The 23,299-nt window shown below is 41.1% G+C and overlaps 1 protein-coding gene across 1 annotated transcript in view; it reads right to left on the bottom strand.

Moving 5' to 3' along the window:
* The window catches only part of ITGA4 (integrin subunit alpha 4), a 34,744-nt gene extending 20,315 nt beyond the window's left edge, over nt 1-14,429 (bottom strand). Inside the window, exons 1-10 of the mRNA XM_059853212.1 lie at nt 14,188-14,429; nt 13,979-14,100; nt 8,114-8,220; nt 7,894-8,023; nt 6,549-6,616; nt 5,770-5,899; nt 2,319-2,404; nt 1,928-1,987; nt 1,697-1,834; nt 927-1,038 (exon numbers count right to left, since the gene is read on the bottom strand). Of these exons, the coding sequence (XP_059709195.1) occupies nt 927-1,038; nt 1,697-1,834; nt 1,928-1,987; nt 2,319-2,404; nt 5,770-5,899; nt 6,549-6,616; nt 7,894-8,023; nt 8,114-8,220; nt 13,979-14,100; nt 14,188-14,372 (1,138 nt within the window). The 5' untranslated portion in view covers nt 14,373-14,429. The remainder of the gene's footprint in view (nt 1-926; nt 1,039-1,696; nt 1,835-1,927; nt 1,988-2,318; nt 2,405-5,769; nt 5,900-6,548; nt 6,617-7,893; nt 8,024-8,113; nt 8,221-13,978; nt 14,101-14,187) is intronic.
* Between the last annotated feature and the right edge of the window lie 8,870 nt (nt 14,430-23,299).

Raw genomic sequence — 23,299 nt, 5'->3', positions numbered from 1 at the left:
CTTGAGATTATGTACAGCATCCTGAAAGTCACTATTAATGACTGGGAACTTGCATTTACAAATAAGCAAAAACTGAACTATCTGCAAATCAGAAATACTTTATGCTGCACTGAACCAAAACCACAAAAAACCCAAAGCCTTTGACTCTTTGGTTTTACAGAGCAATTCTCTGACTGAATCCACATTGACTGAGTCCATACTGTGGTGACTAAACCACATAAAGCTCATTATACATCTCTCTGCTGGTGAGATGAAAATGGGACAGTCAAGTTGTGCCTGCTACAATTACACACACATTCTTGAGGTCAGATTCTACACCAACGCACACACCCCACGATCCTTACAGGGCTGATAGTCATGGTTAGATCATTGAAGAAGATGGTTCTGCTCTGCTTTTTAATTACTACAGAAAAATGCTTTATATTACCCAATTTCTCTTTATATTTTGTTTCCAGCCTTTTTATAAATTTTTTTCTTACAGCCACTCTCAATATTACATCCACTTTTTACTTCAGTATTTCCACAGCAGTCTCCCAATGTGAAGGCTGCTTTCAATATCCCCATGTATTTAGTACTTACTGGTGACAAAGAAGCAGATTTTGACTCCATTTTTGTTTATGATTGTTACAAACTGTTCCCCAATCTTCCTCTCATATATTTAACACAGGATTAGTGATTCCACTTGAGGTCCAGCACCAAAAACTACAGATTATGTTATTACTTTATGCTCATGCTCTTTATTAGACAGAACCTAGTCCCTTGGTATTAACCATCAATGACTGTGAAGCATCTGTTTTTTAAGTCAGAAAACACTTAGAAAAGTCCCAAACCAAAAGAATTCTTAGACTTCCATAATCATCCTGTTTATCATGACATTCCACTGATCAGAGAGAATGAAACCCAACAGGTTTTCTTTGTATTCTTACCTTCAAAGCCATCATTATCTATGTCTCCTAGATTGGCTATGGACTCTCCAAACCTTGCTGCATACGAGTCACTCCCGCTGAGCTCCACGTTCAGCTCTACCATCTTTGCTTCCTGAAGGAAAACAGAGTCAATGGCACATTAATGGACTAGTACTCAAAATGTTAAAACTGCCTTGGGTACCAATATATAACCCCACCAAACTTCCTGATGTAGAAGCAAGCATTTTCAAATACATTTTACGGTATTTAGTGTAAGAATAGCAAAGTGATTACACTTCCACTTCTGAACCTTAGAATGAATAAAAAGAAGCCTGTTCTATTGCATGATCTGTCCAGTCATGTCAATTGCAAAACTGAGGAGTGCCAGTCTCTTTCCTGACTGGTACCAGTAACTGCATACAAGTGTTTCATTCCTTGTTTGCTTCTGAAGGGCTTGGTAAGTTGCTCTTCAGATGGCAGTTCAGTGGGAAGCACAGCAGTGGAGGAGAGCTTGGAAAGGAGCTGCAGGGGCAGGCTGTCACCACCTACGGCTCCTAGGAAACGAACCCAGTGTGCCTGCAGTTCCAGCACTGGTGGGAGTAACTGTGCTACAGCTGACACTGCAGCCTTTGGGGGTGTGCTGTGCACTCCTGCTGGGGCAGTCATCACAGCCCTACTGCTGCTTTTTCCATTTCTGGAAATATGGGATAAGAAGAGAGGAGAACTCTTCCTCTTAGCCCGTTAAACCAGAACTGCTGTGTTGCCGTATGTTTTTAAGAGAAAATACTTACAGAACCTGAATTAATATAGACATAAACTCTTCCCTCTTCTCTGATGGTACTTTGCATTGGAGCACCAACCAGTAAGTCTGAGAAGCCATCTGAATTCAGGTCCACAGCACAAACTGCAGCTCCAAAGTAAGAACCAAGCTGTGTGCAGACAAGAAAACATTATTATTTTTGACTTTTGATGAAGATGCACTAGAAGTTATAAGGCAAAGAAAAGAAATAGGATAGATTTACCTTTTTACCCTTTAGTTCAAAGAGAATATTTAATTGCCTCTCCTTGCTAAAAATATATGCCTAAAAGGAAAAGAAAATACAAGCAGAATTCAGCAAACTGTAATCTGGAACACTTCCCAGTGCTTTCTCTACAGCATGTGCTAGAGAATCAGCAAAGCATTGCTCAATATCACAAAGTACAGCCATCTCCTGTTTCCTACCTGCACATTTCTACAACATCATAGTCCACAGCAATGTTATCCAGACTGCCTACCCTAATTCTTTATTCCACTTTTCCCCCATGAGAAGTTGTATCTGATGCTTGTCTTTACTATTTTAATCTAAATTGGAAGATCATGGGTGTTTTTGTGGGGTTACAGCCATTAAACCAATATTATAGACAATTCCTTACTTTACCAGTCTGCTCCTGTTGGGGAGCCCCTCCAATTATTTCTAGACTGGATGGTGTCAGAAAATGTCCAGCTCCAACAGAATATCCTGCAAATCAGAAATGCACTATTCAATACTGGAATGCTATGTAACAAAGAAAGAATGGGAGCATGCCTTATAAAAGCTGTCAACACCATAAATTATCATGAGCCTAACATTCAGACCTCATGCAAGTCAGCAATGAAAACAGAATAGAAAGTTCTTGAAGTGTAAGTAAAAGGTCACTACAGACAGTAAGTTCCATCAAACAGGAAAAAGTGTCAGAAACACTCATTTCTTCCCAAGAACTCAATTATCTGCCATGCTTCCAAACACAATAAAATAAATTGCAAACACCTTCTGTTAATGCATATTCTGCAATTGTTTAGTGAGTTTAGTATTGATACAAATACATATTATCCAAGTGCATGCACTGGAATGTGGAAATAACTGATTCAATTGTTACTCTTTGAATATTATAACCAGATTGAAGGAAAATTAAATGTAGTACTACTTTTATGTGCACATACACACACAGAGCACCATGGACTCACACATGAAAATGTTAGGAACAAATTGCAAAAGCCTCATTTATGCAGTAAGAAAATATTACATCAGCTTCAGTAAATAAATCTACCTAACAAAGCATTTCTGTATGTGGAGAGAGATCATAAACAGGACCATATTTTGGTGCAGACATCCAAACACAAAATTGCAAAACAAAGGCTAACACCTTAACCTGTAGCTGCACAAGTCATCCTTACTCTTTCCAGAGTACACTGCAGCTCAGACTACAAGACAGATAACATATTCCACTACTCTTGCATTTACTGAGTGACTGCTGATGTTCACAGCACGCAGAGGAAATGGAAAAATCATCTTGGATGGATGAGAACAAGCTTTGAATCTTTTGTCATTGTACCTAACTGCCTAGAATTCAAGTTCTCATTAAGCCACCTTTTTATTTTCCTATTTTAATCTAAAAGAGATGAACAGAGCAATTTATCACTTGAAGGTCAACACCTAGCTCTTATTTACTCAACAAAAAATTAAGGATGAACCTTAATTTACCTGCTCTGACATTTACTTTCTAATTATTTTTGTTTTGCTAAAGTGTAAATGTTACTGTAATTCTTGCATTTGGTTTTTTTTTTAAGTCCTTAAGAATTAGTAATCACACAGTTCTCATTTTTCTTTAATGGCATTAAAATGTTTGGCAGGGGAAGGGGAAATCACATAACTGACCCTTTAAAGGCATAGAGAAATGAAATTTTATTTCCAACTCCAGTTTTCTTCTTTTTACCATAACTACAGCTTTTCAGTTTTCTGAAATGTCACTTGCCCTTCTCAGATTTCTAAAAGGAACTGTCTTCTACTTTATGATTTCTTTAAGGCAGTTTAAGTGCCTAAGGTTACTTTTTCATCAGGGCCAGCTGATTAGAAAGACTGAATAACTTTGAAAATTCCTTCTATAGAAGTCATCTATCTACTACTCTCCAAGAGACTCTGAAGTAGTCAAGAAAATATTACCTCATGTTATGTATTACAAATGTCTAATTTCCTTCTTTCTTTCAGTTGTCTGGTACATGAACACCCTTGTTTCTTCCAACTTAGGGAAAATGCCACAATACTACTGCACTTCCTGCAGTCCCTAGTTTCTTAATTATTATTCTTTAACAGTTTAATAAAAAAACCCATAAATAAAGGTGCCAATGTCTTGGTCGCTACCAGTGGAAGAACAGAGTAAGTAGATAATGGTATCTACTCACATGCTTGAATTACACTCTGGTCACAATATACTTCCAGCACTTGGTAGGGATAATTTTATTCATTACTTAAGGGAGCAACAAACTTAGACTTCTAAAAAGATAATTTGGTAACAGAATTAATCCTGAACAGATTTTTGTCTTCAATAATTACAAAGATGGGACAGATGCTGAGGGAGGGAAGGAAGGTACCTTTAAAACCTTTCAACCACACCATGGGGTTTCAACCCCATTATGAGGGAAAGGAGCAGAGGTTAAAGTAGCATGACTCTGCAAAATTCCAGGTTTATCACAGCTGCTACTGTAAAGACATACAGATGAGTTAATGGTGTCCTTCTTCACTTTCCTGTAGAAGGGCAAGTTCAGAAGACATATGGCTCTGCTGAGCCAACATGCACCAGATCACTAGAGTGAAGCAAATACCAGCTGATCTCAGGTCCTGGATGGCCAAGGCAACTAAGAGAGATGAAATATGTGTGGAAAGGCCTTCCCTAACCTCTCCCCAACACAGTCCTTATGCAGGTTTTTACCCATTTGCCTGGATCTGGCTTCTGGCTGTCAAGGATTTGACTCATTCATTCCAGAAATTCTCATTCTTATACTTGTAGAAGCAGACATCTGGAATGAACTTTTTTCCCTAGAGAGGAGTAGTACTTCTTCTGCTGATTACTACTGGAAAACTGGAGCATTCCATTCTCTGAAGCTCTTCTTTTGTCCTGCGTGTCTGATCCCCCTTTATCAGCCAGTCTCTCTCCTGCCTGACTTTCCCACAGAGTCACTGCAGCCTTTGCAGGCCCAGAACTGAATTCTGAAGTCTTAGTTCACTGTGTTTCACAATGACTATTTCATAACATATGCCAACTTCCTATTGTCGGAGGAGTGGAATCAGAAACGGGAAATGTTTATCCACGTGAACCGGAACTTCGAATGGGAAAACGCAAAACCCAATGGTCACAAGCAAAAATATTCTTGCTTAGGAATTCAGGAAGGACAGATGAGCTTTTCTCAGTGTACTGAGAACTCTGAAGCTGCTGCTGTTTTTTTGGCATAAACCTTTCCAAACTGTAGCACTAAATTCAGTGAGTTACTTGGATATAGGTATGTGAGTAGAACTTCATGGCCTTGGTTACAGACATTCATAAACGAGGTCTGCCTTCTCACATATCCAGACTAAGATATGTTTGGAATAAAAAAGAAAAAAAAAAACACAACCAACACTGAAGGAAAGTTTGTTTCTAAAGGTCATGGCAAACTTCCCCTTATTGACAATACAATTAAGACTTGCCTGCAGCTTTCACTGTAAAAATGTTTTCATCTTTCTGTCATATGTGAAACCATTGTCTTTTTCTGTGAAAGCTCTCGGCAGCGTTGCAGACTTGAGCGAAATGAAAACCAGTGCTAATCAGAAGCATCCCTACCTTTTAAATCAAGAAATGGTTAAAAGTCAGTGGAGAGATGACAAGAATAGAAATCCGCTGTTCGAGAAGTTTCTTCACAAAAAGAACAGAGAGGAAGCCTTATAACTGAATAGTATTTAACAAAATCAGAAACCATCTTTAGAACTGTTGCTTCTGGGGTTAATAGTGAAAACACTCAAAATCACTGTGCACTCCCCCAAGACCAGCTATTTAGCTTATATTTTAGTAAAGTGTTAAATCCTTCCAGTACCTAGATAACTGCCAAATTTCACTTGGTTGTTTGAATCTGTGTAGTAGTGGATTGTATTTGCAGTTGTGTTGTATACAAACACAGAACCAGTCCAATAGAATGATCCAGGGGCTCCCATTATAATTAAATCCTAAAAGAAAAGTAAAACAAAGCCATGTTATTCACACTGAAATATTCATGAAAATAAGCAAAACAAGTAAAATGCTCTTCTTTAGATCTCCTGCGAATTCTGTGAAATGCTGCTGGAGATGCATCTGGCTCAGCACTGGGGTTTATTACTAAATTATAGATAATATTTTCCAGACTTTGCAAAAATACCATTATTAAAAGCTTTAAACTGTAACAACAAAATACAGCAATTCAGGATGGTCTCTTCTCAAAAGAGTTTTTTAGAAATTACCATCTTAGGGTGAAATGGAGATTAAGTAATATAGAATATAACTCTATAAAGCAAGAAGGCAAGCATTATAAATGTTACATCAAACATATTAAAGAGAATAATAAAATTTCATCCTCTGCTATATCCATGCCCTTTTTCCAGATGAAAAATAACTTTGGATTTAGTAAGGTGTAAAAGTATTCCTAGGAATAAAAATTAAAGCCTTACTTGGGAATTATCATGCAAGTCATAGGAAGATTCAATTAAAAACAAATTAAAAATGATTTTTTTCCCTCCTACAATAAAATACAGCATTGATGTTTTCATTTAGACATCCCCTTTTAGATATTATATCTAAAAGTATATAAACAAAGAGACTTTTGGTATCTTTAATACACACCTCAATGTAAAAACTAGACATTCCAGCCTGACATGACCCATGGTTTTCTCCAAACTTTCGTGCATGATCTGGGAATGGGAAAGAAATATTAAAAAGGATGAGAAGCATGTACTTCCAGAGTTTTGTCACCAGGCTTTCAACAGAAGTTGAGACAAGTTAGGAAAAAACAAACAAACAAACACCCCCCCCAAAAAGTTGGTTTGCAGTTGTGTAATAAAAGTAAAAACAGTGGTTTCTACTATATAGCCTTTAGGGGCAATATACTATTGTAACAAACTCAAAACACTATGTACCATTTGATCACACCTGCCCTTGAAATATTGTGACTTTAAAGGCTATACTTTCAAAATTGTTCCATGAACGAAATGGCCAAAAAGTTTGAGCATCACATCTGGATATTCTTCTACTCTTGACAGGCTTAGGTATCTTGATTGAACTTGCCCTGTTCTCCACTGGTGGCATGAAGGGTTTGTGTTATGGCAGTCTCAGACATCCTGCTTTCAGCCTAGCAGTCCAACACAGCATCCCAGCTGTGTTTCCCTGCAATTCTTTGCTGACTGCCTGCCATCAGGGTTCCCTTCATTCCATACATAGATTTGTACACTTAAAGTCTCCAAAGAAAAAATAACATGATTTCACCACCCCTTGTAAGAGTCTCCAAAGCCAGCAGTGGGACATTTGATGCATTACTTGGTCTGCACAGAAAGATCAAATTGTCAGCTGATCCTTGCATTGGCAAGGCACAGGGGCACGAGATCATTCTCCTGGACGAGTGGTAGATAAGAAAGGGAAAGCATGGATGGAATCATTTGACAGATTCAGGTCTTGACCCTTATTCTCCTCCTAAAGTTCTCTGAGGAAGAACCCCTGAAGGTCTCATGCCACAGCAGCAGCCTTGGCAGAAGACAAGTAAGGGACAAGGATACATACTGCCACAGGCACTGCAGAACCTTTGTATCAAAGGCTAAGGAGCAGGTGGTAACAATCACTTGCAGGTATTTCTGCTGCTCTGCTGTGAGAATCTCCAGAGCAATGACAAGAGTAAAGGAAGGAGGGATGTCCTCTACTGGCCTGGTTTTGAGAAGCACACATCCTTCAGCAATGCAGTCTGGGAAAAAACTACTCTGATGCCCTGTTCCAATTATACTTTTTGCCCTTTGAAAGCAGGTTTTCTTTGAAGTGATAAACATATTTACATCATGAACTGGGCTTATATCATCAGCACTCAGCCTCCAAGCCTTTGGCTGCAGAATACCTACTCAGAACAATACCAGCTTTTCACAAACTCTGCATTCAACTGGGTATCTCACCCTTCCCTACAAAAGGACTCAAGGCTTTTGCTTACCTATATAGCATGGGCATATTCTTCTGCTCAGCTCAGTTCGAAAATCAGGAGGGATGGCAAAACAAATGCCATGTGGCAGTTTGTGCTCAGTTTTGACGTAAAACACATTTTTCCATCTATGTCCACAAGCCTATGGATATAAAACAAACACAGCATTTGACATGGAAGCCTAAGAAAGCCAGCTGCAGTCTGACAAACAGGCCCAGTAGTTAATACATACAACAATAGATCCGCCCTCCTTTGGCTGCCTGGACAAGCTGACACCCAGCCACTGATTATCCCGCTCTTCCAAACACGTCTTCCCACAGCGCTCACCACTGGGATGGCCTAGGAGACAAAGACCAGGGCTCTGAACAGAGGGACAAGGTGAAGAACAATGTGGTGGGTAACAGGAGAATTCAAGAATATTGGGGGGGACACTGCAGCAATTTGGGTGAGGTGGATCTGACTTCTTTCTCTGTCTTACACAGGTCATGTAGACTTTTTACTCTCTTCTTGAGCAAAGGTATGATTGTGGGTAGCCAAAGGGAACATACTGGCTCTGAATGTGACAGGCTGGCAGGATGGCTTCTCCATCCTTACTCAGATAGAAAGTGACATTACACTCAATTCTGGTGAAGGGCTGTCCCTGTAAGTGCTCTTCAGCCTAAACGTTCCTAGGAAACACAACTGCCACCTCTGCTGGGGATGGCACATCATTACCTATGCACGTCCTGCATTCTTCGTTCACTGTTGGAATCATTCACTAGCAGCTCTTAGTGTTAGTTCTTAAGCAGAGATATTTTTTTAAAACCTTGAGAGAACACACTGAAATGACTTATAGCTCGCCCCACAGCTCAAAAGGCTAAAGTATTGCCAAGTGAGCAAATATTTGCTTTCTTCTGGAAAGTAGTAGTGATCCCCACAGTAAGGAGAAGCTACACATTTATTCTAAGTTATATAAAGGAAGTTCTTAATTTTAAGATGTTTGCATGGATAAGCATTAATCAAATTGTTGAATCGGTATTATCTATGCATCAGCATGATAGTTTATGAAAAAAACTTCTTACTAAATAAGGAAACACATTAGGTCATTTGAACAAACTTTTTTGCTTAATTTTCAAAACTTTCTCAGATTGAATACAACAACAGCTGAACCCAAAATGTTTGAGGTTTAAGGGTTAGTTTAGTTACCCAGAAGAGGATGTCAGTACAGACCACAGAATACTAATGCTGATGGGACATTGCTTGCACAGAAAAAAGCCCCATAAATCACACCCCACACCTTCTCACCCCTTGCCCCACCAAAAAGCCTGCAAAAATTAACCCACCAAACAAAACACCTGTGCCGAGAGCAGAACTGGCATTTATTACTGTCCAATGCATTAGAGAGTTTAAATAAATACATAGATTTTCCTATTGGCTAATGTCAGAGATGTGAATTTCCATGTACTGAATATATACTGCTTTTCAGAAACAAGCGTGGAATTTATTTTTGGAGTTATATAATGGAAAACTTCTCACTTCTTAAGGGAGATATTTCCATGGTTTACATGAATTATGAAGCACATTAATCTGATTGAGATACCCTTAGAAAAGAAAATGCCATTACACTCCCATGTGCAAGAATTAGTCCTCCTTTAAATTGCACCAGGCACTTCCGGTAATTCCCTTCTAGCAATGAGTTCCATCCTCTTCTAACAATGTCTTACCTGGGATTTGCTTTATGTGGATTTGCAGCAAATGGAAGAAGTAGAGAAGACCAGACCAATAAATTTAGACCCCAAGAGACCGAGACTTCTTATCAGTAAATCAAATAAAACCAGACAATGATGATGTGAGAGATGAGTAAGTTCAGCCTGTTTCAGTGCTTCCTTCCCGCGCCTCTTTCAGAGGTTTGTAACAAGAAAAAGCACTACATTCTTTGACACTCACTGGATTTCATTCCCCTTTTCCTTTGCTCCAGTGTATGTTGATTCAGGATTATTTTGGCCCTCTGTTAACACGCTGCCTTATGTTTCCTTGCTTTCTCTGACTGGCAAGTATTCAACCACCTTGAAATTGCAGACTTTTGTGGGAGAGAGAAGCAAGAACTTGACATCCCAGACACCCTGATGAGTCCCTGCTCAGGGTATGACAGTATAAAAGTTTTATCAAATGAGAAAATGCAGTACTCTGCACAAGCAACAGAGCAGCACTGCATAAGCTCAAGAGGACATGGCAGCTTGGCTGCCTCAGGGAAAAGGAGCACGTGCTGTCATAAAGTCACTGAGAAATAAGTAATTGCCCATGCCTGTGTACATTACACAGCTGGAAGATACACTTCTGCTATAATCCCCTCTGAACACATTCACAGAAACAATGCAACTGCACACAAATATGGTCATAACTTATAAAGCCATTTCTGGTTTTGGCCTCAAGGATCATAATACAGATGTTTGCAATGTCATCTGAGAAACCAGTTCTATATAACTTGCTCCAGTGTTTTCCATGCCCAACAGCCTCTCATCACCCACTTTATCCTCCCATAACTCCTCTGGTCCCATTGCTAATTGATGAAAACGATGGAGTCTGCTGCAAAGGCAATAAGCCTTCTGATATCCTGCTCCTAGGTGTCAGGGCCTCAGAGTCTATTTCTACTCCCCCAGGAACTACTTTCTGTTTTCACAGATCTGATGGGTTTTATCCCTCTTATGTCCCTCAATGACTTCAACCCAAAACATTTTAAATGATACCTGTTTCCATCCCTCTGTGATAGACCTAGGTCCAGAAGATACCATGTTCCTTGGAATAGTATGGCTATTTGAAAGAGGTCACTTGCAAGGTATGAGCTGTGCAAGCAAAATAAAAAAGCCACACTACCAAAACTCAAACCTACTGAAAAAGTTGAAGAGACACAGCTCTGCCTTTGGGGAAAACTATTAACTGTTCACTTTTCCATTGTAATGATTCAGCTGGGGGAGCTAGAGGGCAATTTGTTCACAGGTTAATTGTAGCAGAGACTTGAAGGAAGGGAGCAAGACTGAAACTGCAGGCAGAGCTTTCTGGCCTTATGTTAAACAGTATGCAGAGCATTTACCGTATTCATTTGTAGCTAAAACTAATTTTTTCTTTAGACTGGATGGCAAATGGCACAAATTATTTCCTATATACTTTAGCCAGTCAATCACTGTTTCAAATCTGACAGCAATGCTATTGAAGAATTTCTATAATATTTCATATGTCCAAAATTCAATAGGTCAAAACATAAAAAAATTTCGTGTAAATTCCTCTGCAATAATCTGTGACTACCCCAAACTGATGTGGGCAAGGATTTGAAACTCAAGACTAGAAGATGGACACTTAGTGCTTGAACCTGAAGCACTGTATTTTGTACTTGTGCCTGAAGTTTGATTACAAGCCTCCGCATGTAACATAAGCCATTATTTAAAAATACTCCACATACAAATAAATCTGCAGTCTAGAACACTTGACACCATAAACAGAAGTACTAGAACTCCAAAAGAGACTTAAAACTCTCCTATTCATCAATCAGAGAGAGATTTAAAAGTGCTAATGAGGGGCTAGGAAGATGAAGCCTTGCTAGTGTATCTCATTGCTCTTTTCAGCTCTTAAACCAGCCCAGGGCCTGCAACATCTTGAAGAACATTAAAATTCTTTAAAGTAGGTCTGGATGAGTTATCCCAGATACTGTGATGACTGCAGCATAAGACTGCTTCCAGCAGCTCTTTTGCCACTGAGGAAGCAGATCGGAACTTGTGACATATAAAAATACAACAGCAGTTTTGTGTGATCAGAGGCCTCCTAATGGCTCATGAATCCTTCATTAATTAGTTATGGCAGTTTCAAGGCTACTTTAGTGAAAAGGATTTTAACATATTTATGTCTCCAAGTAATTCACATCCATTTATTACTGAAGGCCAGAATTTGGAAAGCCATTTCTATTGCCTGTTATCACCTCTACTTTTTCATGACTTATAATTAGAAATTTACCACCTCAAAGATGTTTTTAGCAGAACGAAATGCAAATTAAACTATTTAAGAGCAAGACAGAAACACTTATTTCTCATTGTGCCTGTTCAGCAGCGCAATATATTGCCACACATTTTTCTAAGGAAAGTCCCTATTCCATGAGATCAGAACCCAAACTGGAATGAGTTAGACGAGAGATAATTAAGTTCAGCTTTGTAATTGCAAGTTCCCCTGCATATTTCTCTGACCTCAGATACTATGCCACTTCATTCATATCCCATGTTCCACAGCTGCCTTTGGCTTCTTCATTGACCTCAATGACCTGTTGTACAATACAGCACTTCTTTTCAGCTTCTATTTAACTTCAGAAATACTACAGACAAACCTTAGTGATGCAAAGATGTCATCTTTGCAGAAATGAAAACCTAGTTTGCAAAAATGTGGTATAACTATTGTTTTAAAAAGTATGTTGTGTAACCTGCAGCCTTCAATCCTGGGAATAGAGGCCATGTTAAGCTGAGCCTTTGGAATGACGTAAACTTTTTCATGTATCTGTTGCCTCATTTCACTTAGAATCCCTTAAACTACTGAAGAACAACCCATCATATTATTTCTTTAGAGATTTTGTTTCTCCATTGGTTAATGAGCAAACCAAGAGGCACTGCAGACGTTTGTAATTTTCAAAGAACCTGAAACTTTCAACCCTTCCTTTTCTTCCCCCACACAGTAAAGGACTATTTTTACCACCAATCTAGGAACAGGGATTTATTGACTCTTAGTATATGTTACTTCATCACTTTAGTTGACCTCTTGGACTTTTTGCAAGCCTCCTCATAAGAATCAGGCAGTCAGAAAAAAAAGAAAAGGTCTTTGTTATATATAGCTTTTTAATAGATTTAGTATTGTGATGAAATTACTCAACAAAACCCCAAAATACTACTTGGGCTGGTATAAATTTAATTTCCACTCTTTCTAGCAGCAACTGCTTGTCTTTTTCTTATAGGACTACACATAGAACACCACTGAAATACCTCATGTTTTTGTAGCCCAGTTACAAAATGAAACTCTAATATTGATTTGTAGCAAAAAAAAAAAAAAAAAAAAGGATAGAACCTGTGAGTTTCAAGTTTTATACACAGACATGTAGAGAAATAATTGTTCTAGTATTTTTTTGGTTACAGAATGCTGTAACCAAACAGAGCTCCACCCTGACAGCCACCAGTTCATGGTGTGCTATTGCTTTCAAATATTTTGATAGCCCTTTTCCCGCGCTTCCCCTTACTGGGTGGTGTACTCGTAACGGACGGGATACTCTTGGTCGGAGGGTGGTAGAGTACAAGTTGAGGAAGATTCTCTCCATAGCATACGAATAGCGTGAACAGCACTGTATGCAAATGGGACAGGAAGAGAGCCCAAAGCAATTCACACATGCTCATGGCAACTCAGTGCAAAGCCTTCCCCTTTTTAACAAGTATCAAACTCTTGAAAGTTGAGTAAGTTCAGCCAGTTACATCTCCCAAGTATGGAGACTGTGGAGATAGAGAAAAGCGAAGTTAAATGCAGGACCCATAAAAACTGATTCAGTCAAAAATAACTTTGTTCGCCAGAAACTCCAATAAATCTGCAAGCAGGGAGAACCCATCAGCAAGACAACTGTGGCTCAGAGTTACTTTAGGGTGGCTTCTACGAAGAGAAGGCTTTGCAGGAGAAAACATGATTTAGGCACATACTTCCACCCTCTCATCCCTGAGCTTATTGCATTCACCCAGTGCCCTGAAAGTTGTACCAGCTCTCCGCAGAGCAAGCTCAGACCGAAACTCTCATGGGGCTTTTGACTCGGAGGCTGAAAGGTGCGAAACGGCTGTGGGAACATCTGTCACACCTAAGTTCCCCAAATCACGTTTTGGTGCATGTTATTTCTCTCGATGCCGCCGCTACAGTCCTCGGGCAATAGCTCTGATCTCGTCCTTTGGCGAGAGGCAGAGCACTCTGCAGTGTACGGCGGAAGGGCCCAGCACGCCCCGCAGGGCAGCGGAGCGGAGCCGCGGTGCGCGGAGGGCAGCGGGCACCCACCGGCCGTGCCCGGCCGCCGCCCCGCCGGGGTCTCCCCGCCCACGCCCCGCCGCCGACTCACCCAGCTGGAGCTGCTCGCACTCTCCGCTGGAGCTCCCCCCGATCCGGCACCGGAATACGGCCCCGGGGTTGATCACCGACTCGTTGGCGGGCCAGCTGGCCCGGGGCGCGCCCGCCACCAGCCTGCGGGGCAGAGACGGCAGCGTGAGGAGCCGCGGCCAGGACAAGGCGCGACGGGCCCCCGCGGGGGCGGCCGGGCCGGGGACTCACCATCGCTCCTGGCCGTGGCGGTGCAGGAGAACCGAGTACCCGAAGAGGGTCCCGTTGCTCCCGCGGAAGAGCAGCGCGTGCTGCGTGTCCAGGTTGTAGGGCCGCGCCGTCGGCAGGCACTGCCACAGCAGGAGCAGCGGGGCGGCCCAGCCCGCAGCGCCCCGCGCCCTCCCGCAGCTCCGCATGGCTCCGGCCGACCGGCAGCGCACCGACGCCGGCTTCCCGCCTCTCCGCTCAGCGAGAGGAGAGGGCAGGGCAGCGCCGCGCCCCGCCCTGCCCTGCCCCGCCCTGGGTCACCCTCCCCGCAGCCCGGGCTGGGGGTGTCCCCGCCAACGGGGGAGTCACACGGGCACGCCGCCGCCACCTCCTCCCGCCGGCCGCAGCCCCTCTCCCTGCCCGGGCGGCGGGGGTCGGGTTTCTCCCCGCCCCGTCCGCGCCCGCGGGGTCGCCGCGGAAGGGACGTGGCCCCCGTGTCCCCGGGCAGTGCACGGCTCCGTGGGACTCGGCCATCCCGACACCGGCGGAACAGAGAGGGCCGCGTCCCCCTCGCTTCGCCTCGACACACTTGGCCGGCCGGGCGGGCAAAGGGGGAAGGAGATGCTGGAAACTTATCCTAAAATCTCCCGCCGAGCAGCGGGCGGGCAGCTCTACCCAAGCGCAGGAGCGTGTTCTGAAAAAGGAAGTGTGGAGAAGATTGAGATTTCCTTTTAGATTTAGGAAGAAATCCTAGTACCCCTGTGTTGAAAGCCTTGCCCACCGTCGCTGTGCTTAGGGGGTCTTGTCTGCTGTCCCACGGTGGGGGCTATTTGATTCTGAAACCAGTACCGCACAAGCAGAGCACAGTGAGCCTGGCCTACTCATGTTGCGCAAGACTGAGCACTGCTGATCGCTCCTTCCTTTCACGTGTGATGTAGTCAAAACAGCACCCCATCGCTTTTTTTTTTTTTTTTATATTTTAGAGTAACTTTTTCACAATCCTGTTCAGTTCCTCAGTTGCTGACAAAGTTAGCAGCCATGCCTCCAGACAGCAAAGGAACAAAGGAAAATGAGCATTGTGCAAGAGATCTGGTATTTGGCAGACCTTGTAAGGGCTCCCTTGATCTTAGTGAGGAGCTTTTCTGTGTGTGTTTTCAGCAATCAGTTGCTGACTCTTGATTTAGCTCATACCGAGTTGTGTTCATCCTGAAATCAAGGCTTTTATTTCTATCTGCAAACCTTGCCTCACTGAAGTCCTTTGAATACCAGGGCTTCCCTGTTGCTATAATAATCCCTGTATATGGATGACCCATGTATAATGGTATTTTGAATCTGAGAAACAAGAACAAAAGAACTTGTAAATGAAAATTTTAGTTACAAAGATTACTTACTGCATCTGGAATAAAATCCAGTATGATTGCAACTATCAAATATTACACACATTAGAAATAACAGTGAGATTTCCCTAATGGAAATTTAGAACATGGCATTTTAAGCTTCTTGGAAAAATACCCCCCTTTCATTTCCATTAAGTTAGTGGAAATGTGGAAAGTTTCACACTTCTGCAAAATGCTGAGCAACTACCAGAGCGGGGAACTGAGGCAATGCAGAGTGAAACATGTCATCCTGACCACATGCAGATGTGTAGTTTCTGGAATGAGATCAGCACAGTGGAAGATCTGAGAGCCAGTCAGCAGTGTATCTTTTTTTAAGCCCTCATCTCTTGAGCCATCAGAGGGCTTCTCGGGATGACACTGATGTGGAGCAGTGGCTGTTTCGTGCAAAGGAGTCAAACAGCTTCTCAGCTGCTATTCATCTTCCTTCCAATTACCGACATCAAAGGAGTTAAAACAATCAACAGCAGCTGTGAATCTGCATTTCTACTACTCAAGAAGTTTTCACCCTCATTTTCAAAGCAGCAAAACAAGCATGATTCAAAACTGAAATGCTAAATTGTGGTTTAGTTGGTGAAAAACTGTAACATGGTTATACCACCATGATGCAGGAACCATGCTGACATGGTGGCTGGGTTCCTAGCTGACAGGAAAAGGTAGATTATAAAGTTGTGGGATTCAACTATTGGTGCATACATAGCTGCTTAAAAGCTAGGATATGAAATTGAGACCTCTACATCACCTGTCAGGAGGAAATGTGTGTGTTGTCTCCTAGGCTGTGCTAGAGTGGGTGTGGTCATGATCCACCAGGCATCAATGAAATCAGTGGAATATAAATTACTGGAGAGTCAGAAATCTATACTTTGAGAAATATTGGCAGGTTTCAGTACCATTCAGGTACCAGGTAGAGATAGAGATTAAATGCAAATGACAATAATGGAGAGAGAATTTGAGTTTTATTAGGGATTAAGAGAATTTGCAGAAAAGGTGGAACCAACACTGGAAGCCAAGTACCTGTATTTATGAATCATATATCAGTTATGTATCAGTTTATATCTAAGTTATCCTAAAATAATATAAAAAGTTCTCCCCAAAACATCTTGCTGCTATTCATTTGCCCCAGCACATCTCCCACAGTACCTCTGTGGGTTAATAACACTAGAAGCAAAATATCACAGTGACTTGCTCTTGTGCTTGAATTTGGTTCACCATCTAAGGCAATTTCAGAGGAGCCAGTGGGATGATTTGTTAATTATATTAGTCTGCAGTTTGGCAGCATTTTTTACAGCAGATGTGTGCATTTCATCTGACTGTCCTCATCTCTTGCTGCTTGTTCTTGAATCATACTGCTGCCCCTGTTACACTGATACTGTTCAGTGTCTGAGCAGTGAAACACGTCAGAGAAGTGATCTGGGTTAAAAATAACTCAGCAAAATCCCCCAAATCTAGATGAGATTTGTAGTTTTTATATTGTGTGGCTGGCCAGTTGTATTGGTTGTATTTATAGGATGGTTTAAACTGATGCTGCAGCTTTAGGAACTTTCTCAGGTAACAGCCTTAACTTTCTAGAAGTAGCAAGTCTACAAAGTTAAAACCTTCACATCTAACTTAAAATGAATCAGTTTCTTTTCCTTCTCTTCCCTTTTCTTTCCCTTCCCTTAAGAAGTGAAAGAAAATTACTGAAGGAAGAAGATCCTGATTCTGAATGTCTGTACGCTTTCTTCTTCGGAACATATAATTTTTGGTTCCCTAAGTTAGAAGGCATTTGTATTAAATTAAGTCCTGTGTATGGGCTGGTGTTGGGTAACTGATCACATGACTGTTTTTGCTGTGTTATAAATATATGAAAGCATGTGTTGCTAAAAATCTTCATGGATATGGCTGCTTTCAGCTGTCCCTGGTCTCCCGTGTGTCATGTAAGCCTACTACTGCTTATGGAAGAGTGTCTCCAAATCTACTCTGAATTAGAAATAAAAACAATCAGTGGTTTAGTTCTTGCTCCTAATTAGAAAGACATGAAAGTTTAATTTTTAAATTGTCGAAGTACGTAAATAGTGCTATTTCTAATTTGAAGTTTCTAAACATTTCTGATTTACTGAAACATGGAAAATCTAGGGTTATGGTCAGATCATAACGATGTTTTATTTTTATGTATGTTTCTCCTCCACCACCCCCCAACAATGGCAGTGGGCCACAAAGTCTATTATTCCTATGCTGTCATCTGAGAAATTATAGAAGGCAAATACACTTTTACCTCTAAGGCTGTCTTCAAGAAACTTCATCTTCCCTCTGCTGTAAGATACATGTGAGCTCTCATGAAGAGGTTGTATTGTCCACTGACAAGTATAATTAAGCACAGATGTCTGAGGCACCAAAAAGAAACAAATGTTAGCAAGGGTCTTAATTTTATCATTTTGCTTATATTCTCTTTAGAGATCTTAATTTCACCTAGAATCAGTTAAAGAGAAACAATATTTTAATTTAATCAGCTTATAATATATTTACACTCATGTGATGTCCTTTTAGGAAACTTGTTAAAGAAGTTTTTTCTTCCCTTGAATTGTGCTGCTGAAGTAAAGACTGATCTGCCAAAAGAGCTTTCCAGTATTTAAACATATAATAATGGCGTACAGACAATGACTACGGCAACCTGATTAGAAGAAGCAAACAAAAGATAATTGTAGTTAGCAACAGCTTAACTAATAACTGCATTTTGATTTCCAGATAGGTAGGACTGGGAATTAATCATTATATGTATATGTGTGATTGATGCATTGCATATCCTTTTTTATTTCTTAAAATTTTGTCAAAGATTCTTGAGTTGCAAGATCAGACATGACTAAATAACTGGTTCTGAGCAGAATTGGGCAGTAACTTCTTTTCCCATCCCAAAGGAGTTGCTGAACTTTTGAAACTTTCCCATCTGAAATTCAAACAAAGAGTGTTTTCATGCACCATTTCTGTGTCTTTCTTTGTAAAAGTCTGGTTCAGCACAGTTGCAGCATTTTTCCATTATTATCAGTTTTTAAAACAAATATTTTAGTTAGATCTAATATCATTTGAGATAAAAAGGAAATATGTATGTTCAGAGAATTTCAACATAAAAAATGTTTTTTTTTCCAAAATTAAAAATTTATTTAAATCAACACTTTCCCGTAATTAATTTTCCATAATAAATTAATGTTTCAACACATTCATCTCTACGCAGAAAAAAACATCTGACCATTTATTGATACTGTGTTTCTTTTTTTCATGTTTCTATATTTTTCATATTTCTATTTTTTCATAGCTTCCACATGTCTGCTGATGAGATAGGATGCAATGGGAATGGAACAGAGTCTGAAAAAACTTTTCCTAGATTTATTTCTTAGCTGCAAAGCAATTTTAAGTTAGACATTGGTCTGTTGAATCTGCTAAGCAAAATAAACTGGAGCACAAGGTAAAAGCACAAGCTTGGTTATTTAAACAAGTAGATATTAGATTTGCTGAAAAGAAGGATCAGTTCTGTACTCAGGTATGAATTAATTTGGCACTTACCATTAATGTTAGTTTCAATTTGCATCAGTGTTTAAGTATGTGCATATGTCAATACAATGACAGTGTTATGTTGTACAGGACTGCCTTAATTGTTTTCATTTTCCAAAGGTTTCCATATGAGAACACTTAAATGACTGAATATTTTGAGTGGAATGTAAGGTTCTTTTTTGACTCTCTCATTTATTTTAAGGGTTTTTTAAAATTAATTTCTAACAAAAAATAGGCATGGGTGCAAGTTGGGCAATTAATAGTTTAGAAACTGAGTCAAATGGTGCTGAGGCTGAAAGCCTTTGGCCCTACAGAAAAACTAAGCACTAAGAAAACAGCCCCCAAATTAGAAAGGGTGGATGTGTGTGGACCATGTTCTTCCAGCAGTGACAACAGCTAATATTTCAGATAGAAAAAGTATCTCACAAGACCTCCTTATTTCTTGAAAATAATCCACCAAAAACCAAAACTGAAACAGTTGTTGGAAGAGAACTGTTGAAAGGAAACATCTGGAGGAAATGCCATTCCAATTTCAGTCTTGTGTTCAGTACACCATAACATGCATTTTTCAAGATGTGATACTGTGCTTCATCAGACAACATCACAATGAGATCATACCTCTGAATATGGACTCCAGGTCACCTTTATGAAGGATGGTAATCATTGTGTCTGATTCTGCTTCCTGAGAGAGTATATTAAAAATATTTTTCATCTACTGGTCATTTCTTTGATGCTAGCATGAAATCCTAGATATGCCCAAAATGATTGCTGCACAAACTCCTAATCTATGTGAAGATGGAAGGAGGCTTCTCGAAAGAGGAGCCAGCCCTGAGAGTTCAAGAGAGTTGCAGAGAAAAGTCTAAGACAAACCACAGCTAAATCCAGAACAACAATATGATAAGAAGCAATTATGGTAGAGGGCAGTGAAAACTGGGTGATTTTGTATAGCCGTATGAACAACATGACACTTTTGTAATTCTTCAGAAGAGAAAATAAAAGATTTTGAAAATGAAAATAAAATGAAAATAAAAGATTTTCCTAGATTGTTATGTTTCTTATGTATATATATAAATATTGTTCTGGTACTTCTTTCATGGATACTCTTACTATGATTCCAAAACCCATTTATTCCCCATACTGTGTCTTCATGAATTTATTAACCTCTTAAAAAATTAGGGAAAACAAAAATTTTCTGGCAAGCTATCAGAGCTCTAGCTGTTAAAATGTCAACTTAAAATGCCCTTAGTACTGGCATTACATTTGTAAGTAGTCGTTTGCCAGCTGTGTATCTGTGATTTCACAGTTTTATCAGGTCCAATAAAAGTTTAGACCTTGACAATTTAAACATTAAGAATTCTTGTTGGCTTTCAGGAACAAGACCAAATTTATATCATTGTCATTGGAGGAGAATTTTTTTTCAAGTTACGCTTGCATTAAAGGAAAATGCAGTAGTATTGAGATTAGGCAGACAACAAAGTATGTAGAGGATGTACTACTAAGAATTCATCCACTTACAGGTAACCTTAGTTATTCCTGTTATTTTGCCAAAGCAGGCTGTGTCTATGTGCCTGTTTTTTTTTCTCTGTTTATATAACAGGCACTATAAACCATGTTACATGTTGTTGCTAGAAAACTTGGAATGAAATAAACCAATGAGATGCTGTTTTACTTGACAAAGTTTCTCTGAGTTGTCCTTGCTCTGTTTTTGAGTACTGCATGTAGTAGCTTTAATATTTTCTTTTTAGGTTTGATTTTGACATGTCCTAATTCTCAGTTTATTTCTGAAATGTTTTGATTGTGGCTGGATATATTTGAAATGTATGTGGCCTTTTGTGCACTTGTGAAATCTATAGACTTATTGCCCAGTATACATGTATAAACCATGCACATTTGTATTTTAGTCTCATATTCTATGGGCTATGTCTTCTGTTGCAAAATGGACCTGAGAATACATAGCATACTCATGCTTTTCCTTTCACTTTTTCTAAAAATTTACACATTCTAGATACAATGGGATCAGGTCTGAAAAATGTTATTCCCCCTTTTCAGTGAGTGCTTACTGTACCTGAGCAGGTGCACTGCAATATATCTGGTCTGAGAAGAGACCTGAGTGCATTTTTTCTTCAAAGAATATTGATATTCAGCTTTTGTGGCTAAAATGCACCACTCCCAAAGCAATCGTGTGTTACAGCAATGCAATAAATAAGATACCTTAACAAAATTCAGCAAAGGAGCCTTCCCATAAAAACAACATATTACAATTCAGAGATGCCAGTGGTTTCCTAAGGAAGGAATAGGATCTATAATTTTATTTCCTTTTAATGAAACAGTACTTCCAAAAGTCAAGGAAAGGCCATATGTGTTCTTGCACATAAGTGGTAGTTTGCATCCAACTACACTTGCTGGTCTGTGTCTTTGAGGGGAGGTCTGCACAGACACATAGAGGAGTTACTGTCTGCATACACATTTATAAAGAGCGGAAAGCACAGTGAAACTGGCTGTTTAATAACCCCAGTGAGACAATCACTGGCGTCCTGGGGGACCATGCAGGTGCGTGCTCAGCTGTAGCACGGCTCTGAATTTTGGTGAACTGAAAGTTCAGCTCATCCATGAGCTCCTGGTTAGAGACTCAGTGACAAGTTGTACCAGTTTCCATCTCTGGCTGGGAGCTGGTCCCCAGCTGGGTTTGTTTTCCCCCAGCTGCTGCGCCGGGCACCTCAGGGCTTGGCCATGTCCGCCACATGTTCCCTGTGTTCTCCCCCATCTTGTCCCAAGGCTGAATCCACGACGCCTGGCAGGGAAGGTGTTGTGCCTTGAGCCTTGAGGGATTGCTGGCAGGTTGCTTAGGACATCCCTGGCAGGCCATGGGCACCAGGCTGGCTGCAGGCGCCCTGTGGGAGATGCTGGCGGCTGCCCTGCACTGCACGCAGCCGGTTCCAGCCGGTTCCAGCCGGTTCCGGCCGGTTCCGGCTGGTTCCGGCCGGGTCCCTCAGAAGCTCCTGAGGGCTGCGCCAGGCAGCCATTTTGCGCACACGTCTGCCAGTCCCTGACAAAGGACAAAACGCTGCTCAGGTGGTGAGGTGTGACAGGAAAAGAGTGAGGGACAACCCTGCAAGCACCAGGGGTAGGGCAGGAGCGGGAAAGGTGCCACAAGTGCCAGAGCAGAGGCTCGTCTGCAGCCTGCGAAGACAAGACGCCATTAAAGGCACCCAGGCTGCAGCTCCTCCGGGACCCCATCCTGGCCCAATGGATATGGCCTGGAGGAGCTGCTGACTGTGGAGAGCCCATTCTGTAGCAAGCTTTCCTGAAAGAAGCTGTGGCCCTGGAGAGCTCACACTGGTGCAGAGCTTTCCTGACAAGAACTGTGGCCATGGACTGCCCATGCTGGAGCTGGTTCCCCTGACAGGAGCCGTGGCCCTGTAGAGCACCCATTGTAGCAAGTGACGGGCATTGCACCCATGGTGGAGCAGGCTCTCATGACAGCCACTGTGGCCCTGAGGAGGCTACACTGGAGCAGCTTCTCCTGATAAGAACTGAGCCCCATGGAGAGGAACTTCAGCCCATGGACAGGAACCTGCAGCCTGTGGACAGGATCTGCGCTGGCGCTGGGGAAAAAGGTGAGAAGGAGGGAGAGGCAGGAAGGGGCTGTCATGTACTCATAGTAACCTCACACTCCCCATCCCCTCTGCACCTCTTGGACATGGCTGGGGGATAGAGGGGACCTCAGAACGAAAGAGTGAAATTGAGTGGCTAATAGAAGTGTTGGTGTTGGGGAAGGTGGTGTTTTAATTTGGCTCCAAATCTTTTACAACTGGCATGAAATGATTTTCCCAGAACTTGATCAATCTTTTCCTGATGCAAGTGACTTGTAAGTGATTTCCCTAGCTTTACCTTGACCCCAAAGCTTTTTCAACATACTTTCTGCTCGTGTCCTCTTTGAGCAGGACAGTGAGAGAGAAGCTAAGTGGCTCTCTGGCAGCCAGACAAAGTCAGCCCAACACAAAGTTCCAGGCCTTTTCCAATTCTACAATATTGCTTCCAGTGTAAATAGACTGGAGCTGTAAATTTTGAGGTATTACCAATATTCAATATCTAGTACTGGCAGAAGAGTCAAGCTCATAACTAAACAGTAAGAAACCACACATTTTTTATTTTTACAGGCTTTAAAGTGATGTTAAGTTTCTCATACAAGGTATAAGCAAAGGTTCCAGCTCTTG

The sequence above is a fragment of the Haemorhous mexicanus genome, chromosome 8, assembly GCF_027477595.1.
Source record: "Haemorhous mexicanus isolate bHaeMex1 chromosome 8, bHaeMex1.pri, whole genome shotgun sequence".
NCBI lineage: Eukaryota > Metazoa > Chordata > Aves > Passeriformes > Fringillidae > Haemorhous > Haemorhous mexicanus.
Note: the sequence above shows the minus strand (reverse complement) of the source record. Positions and strands in the feature narration are given on the sequence as shown.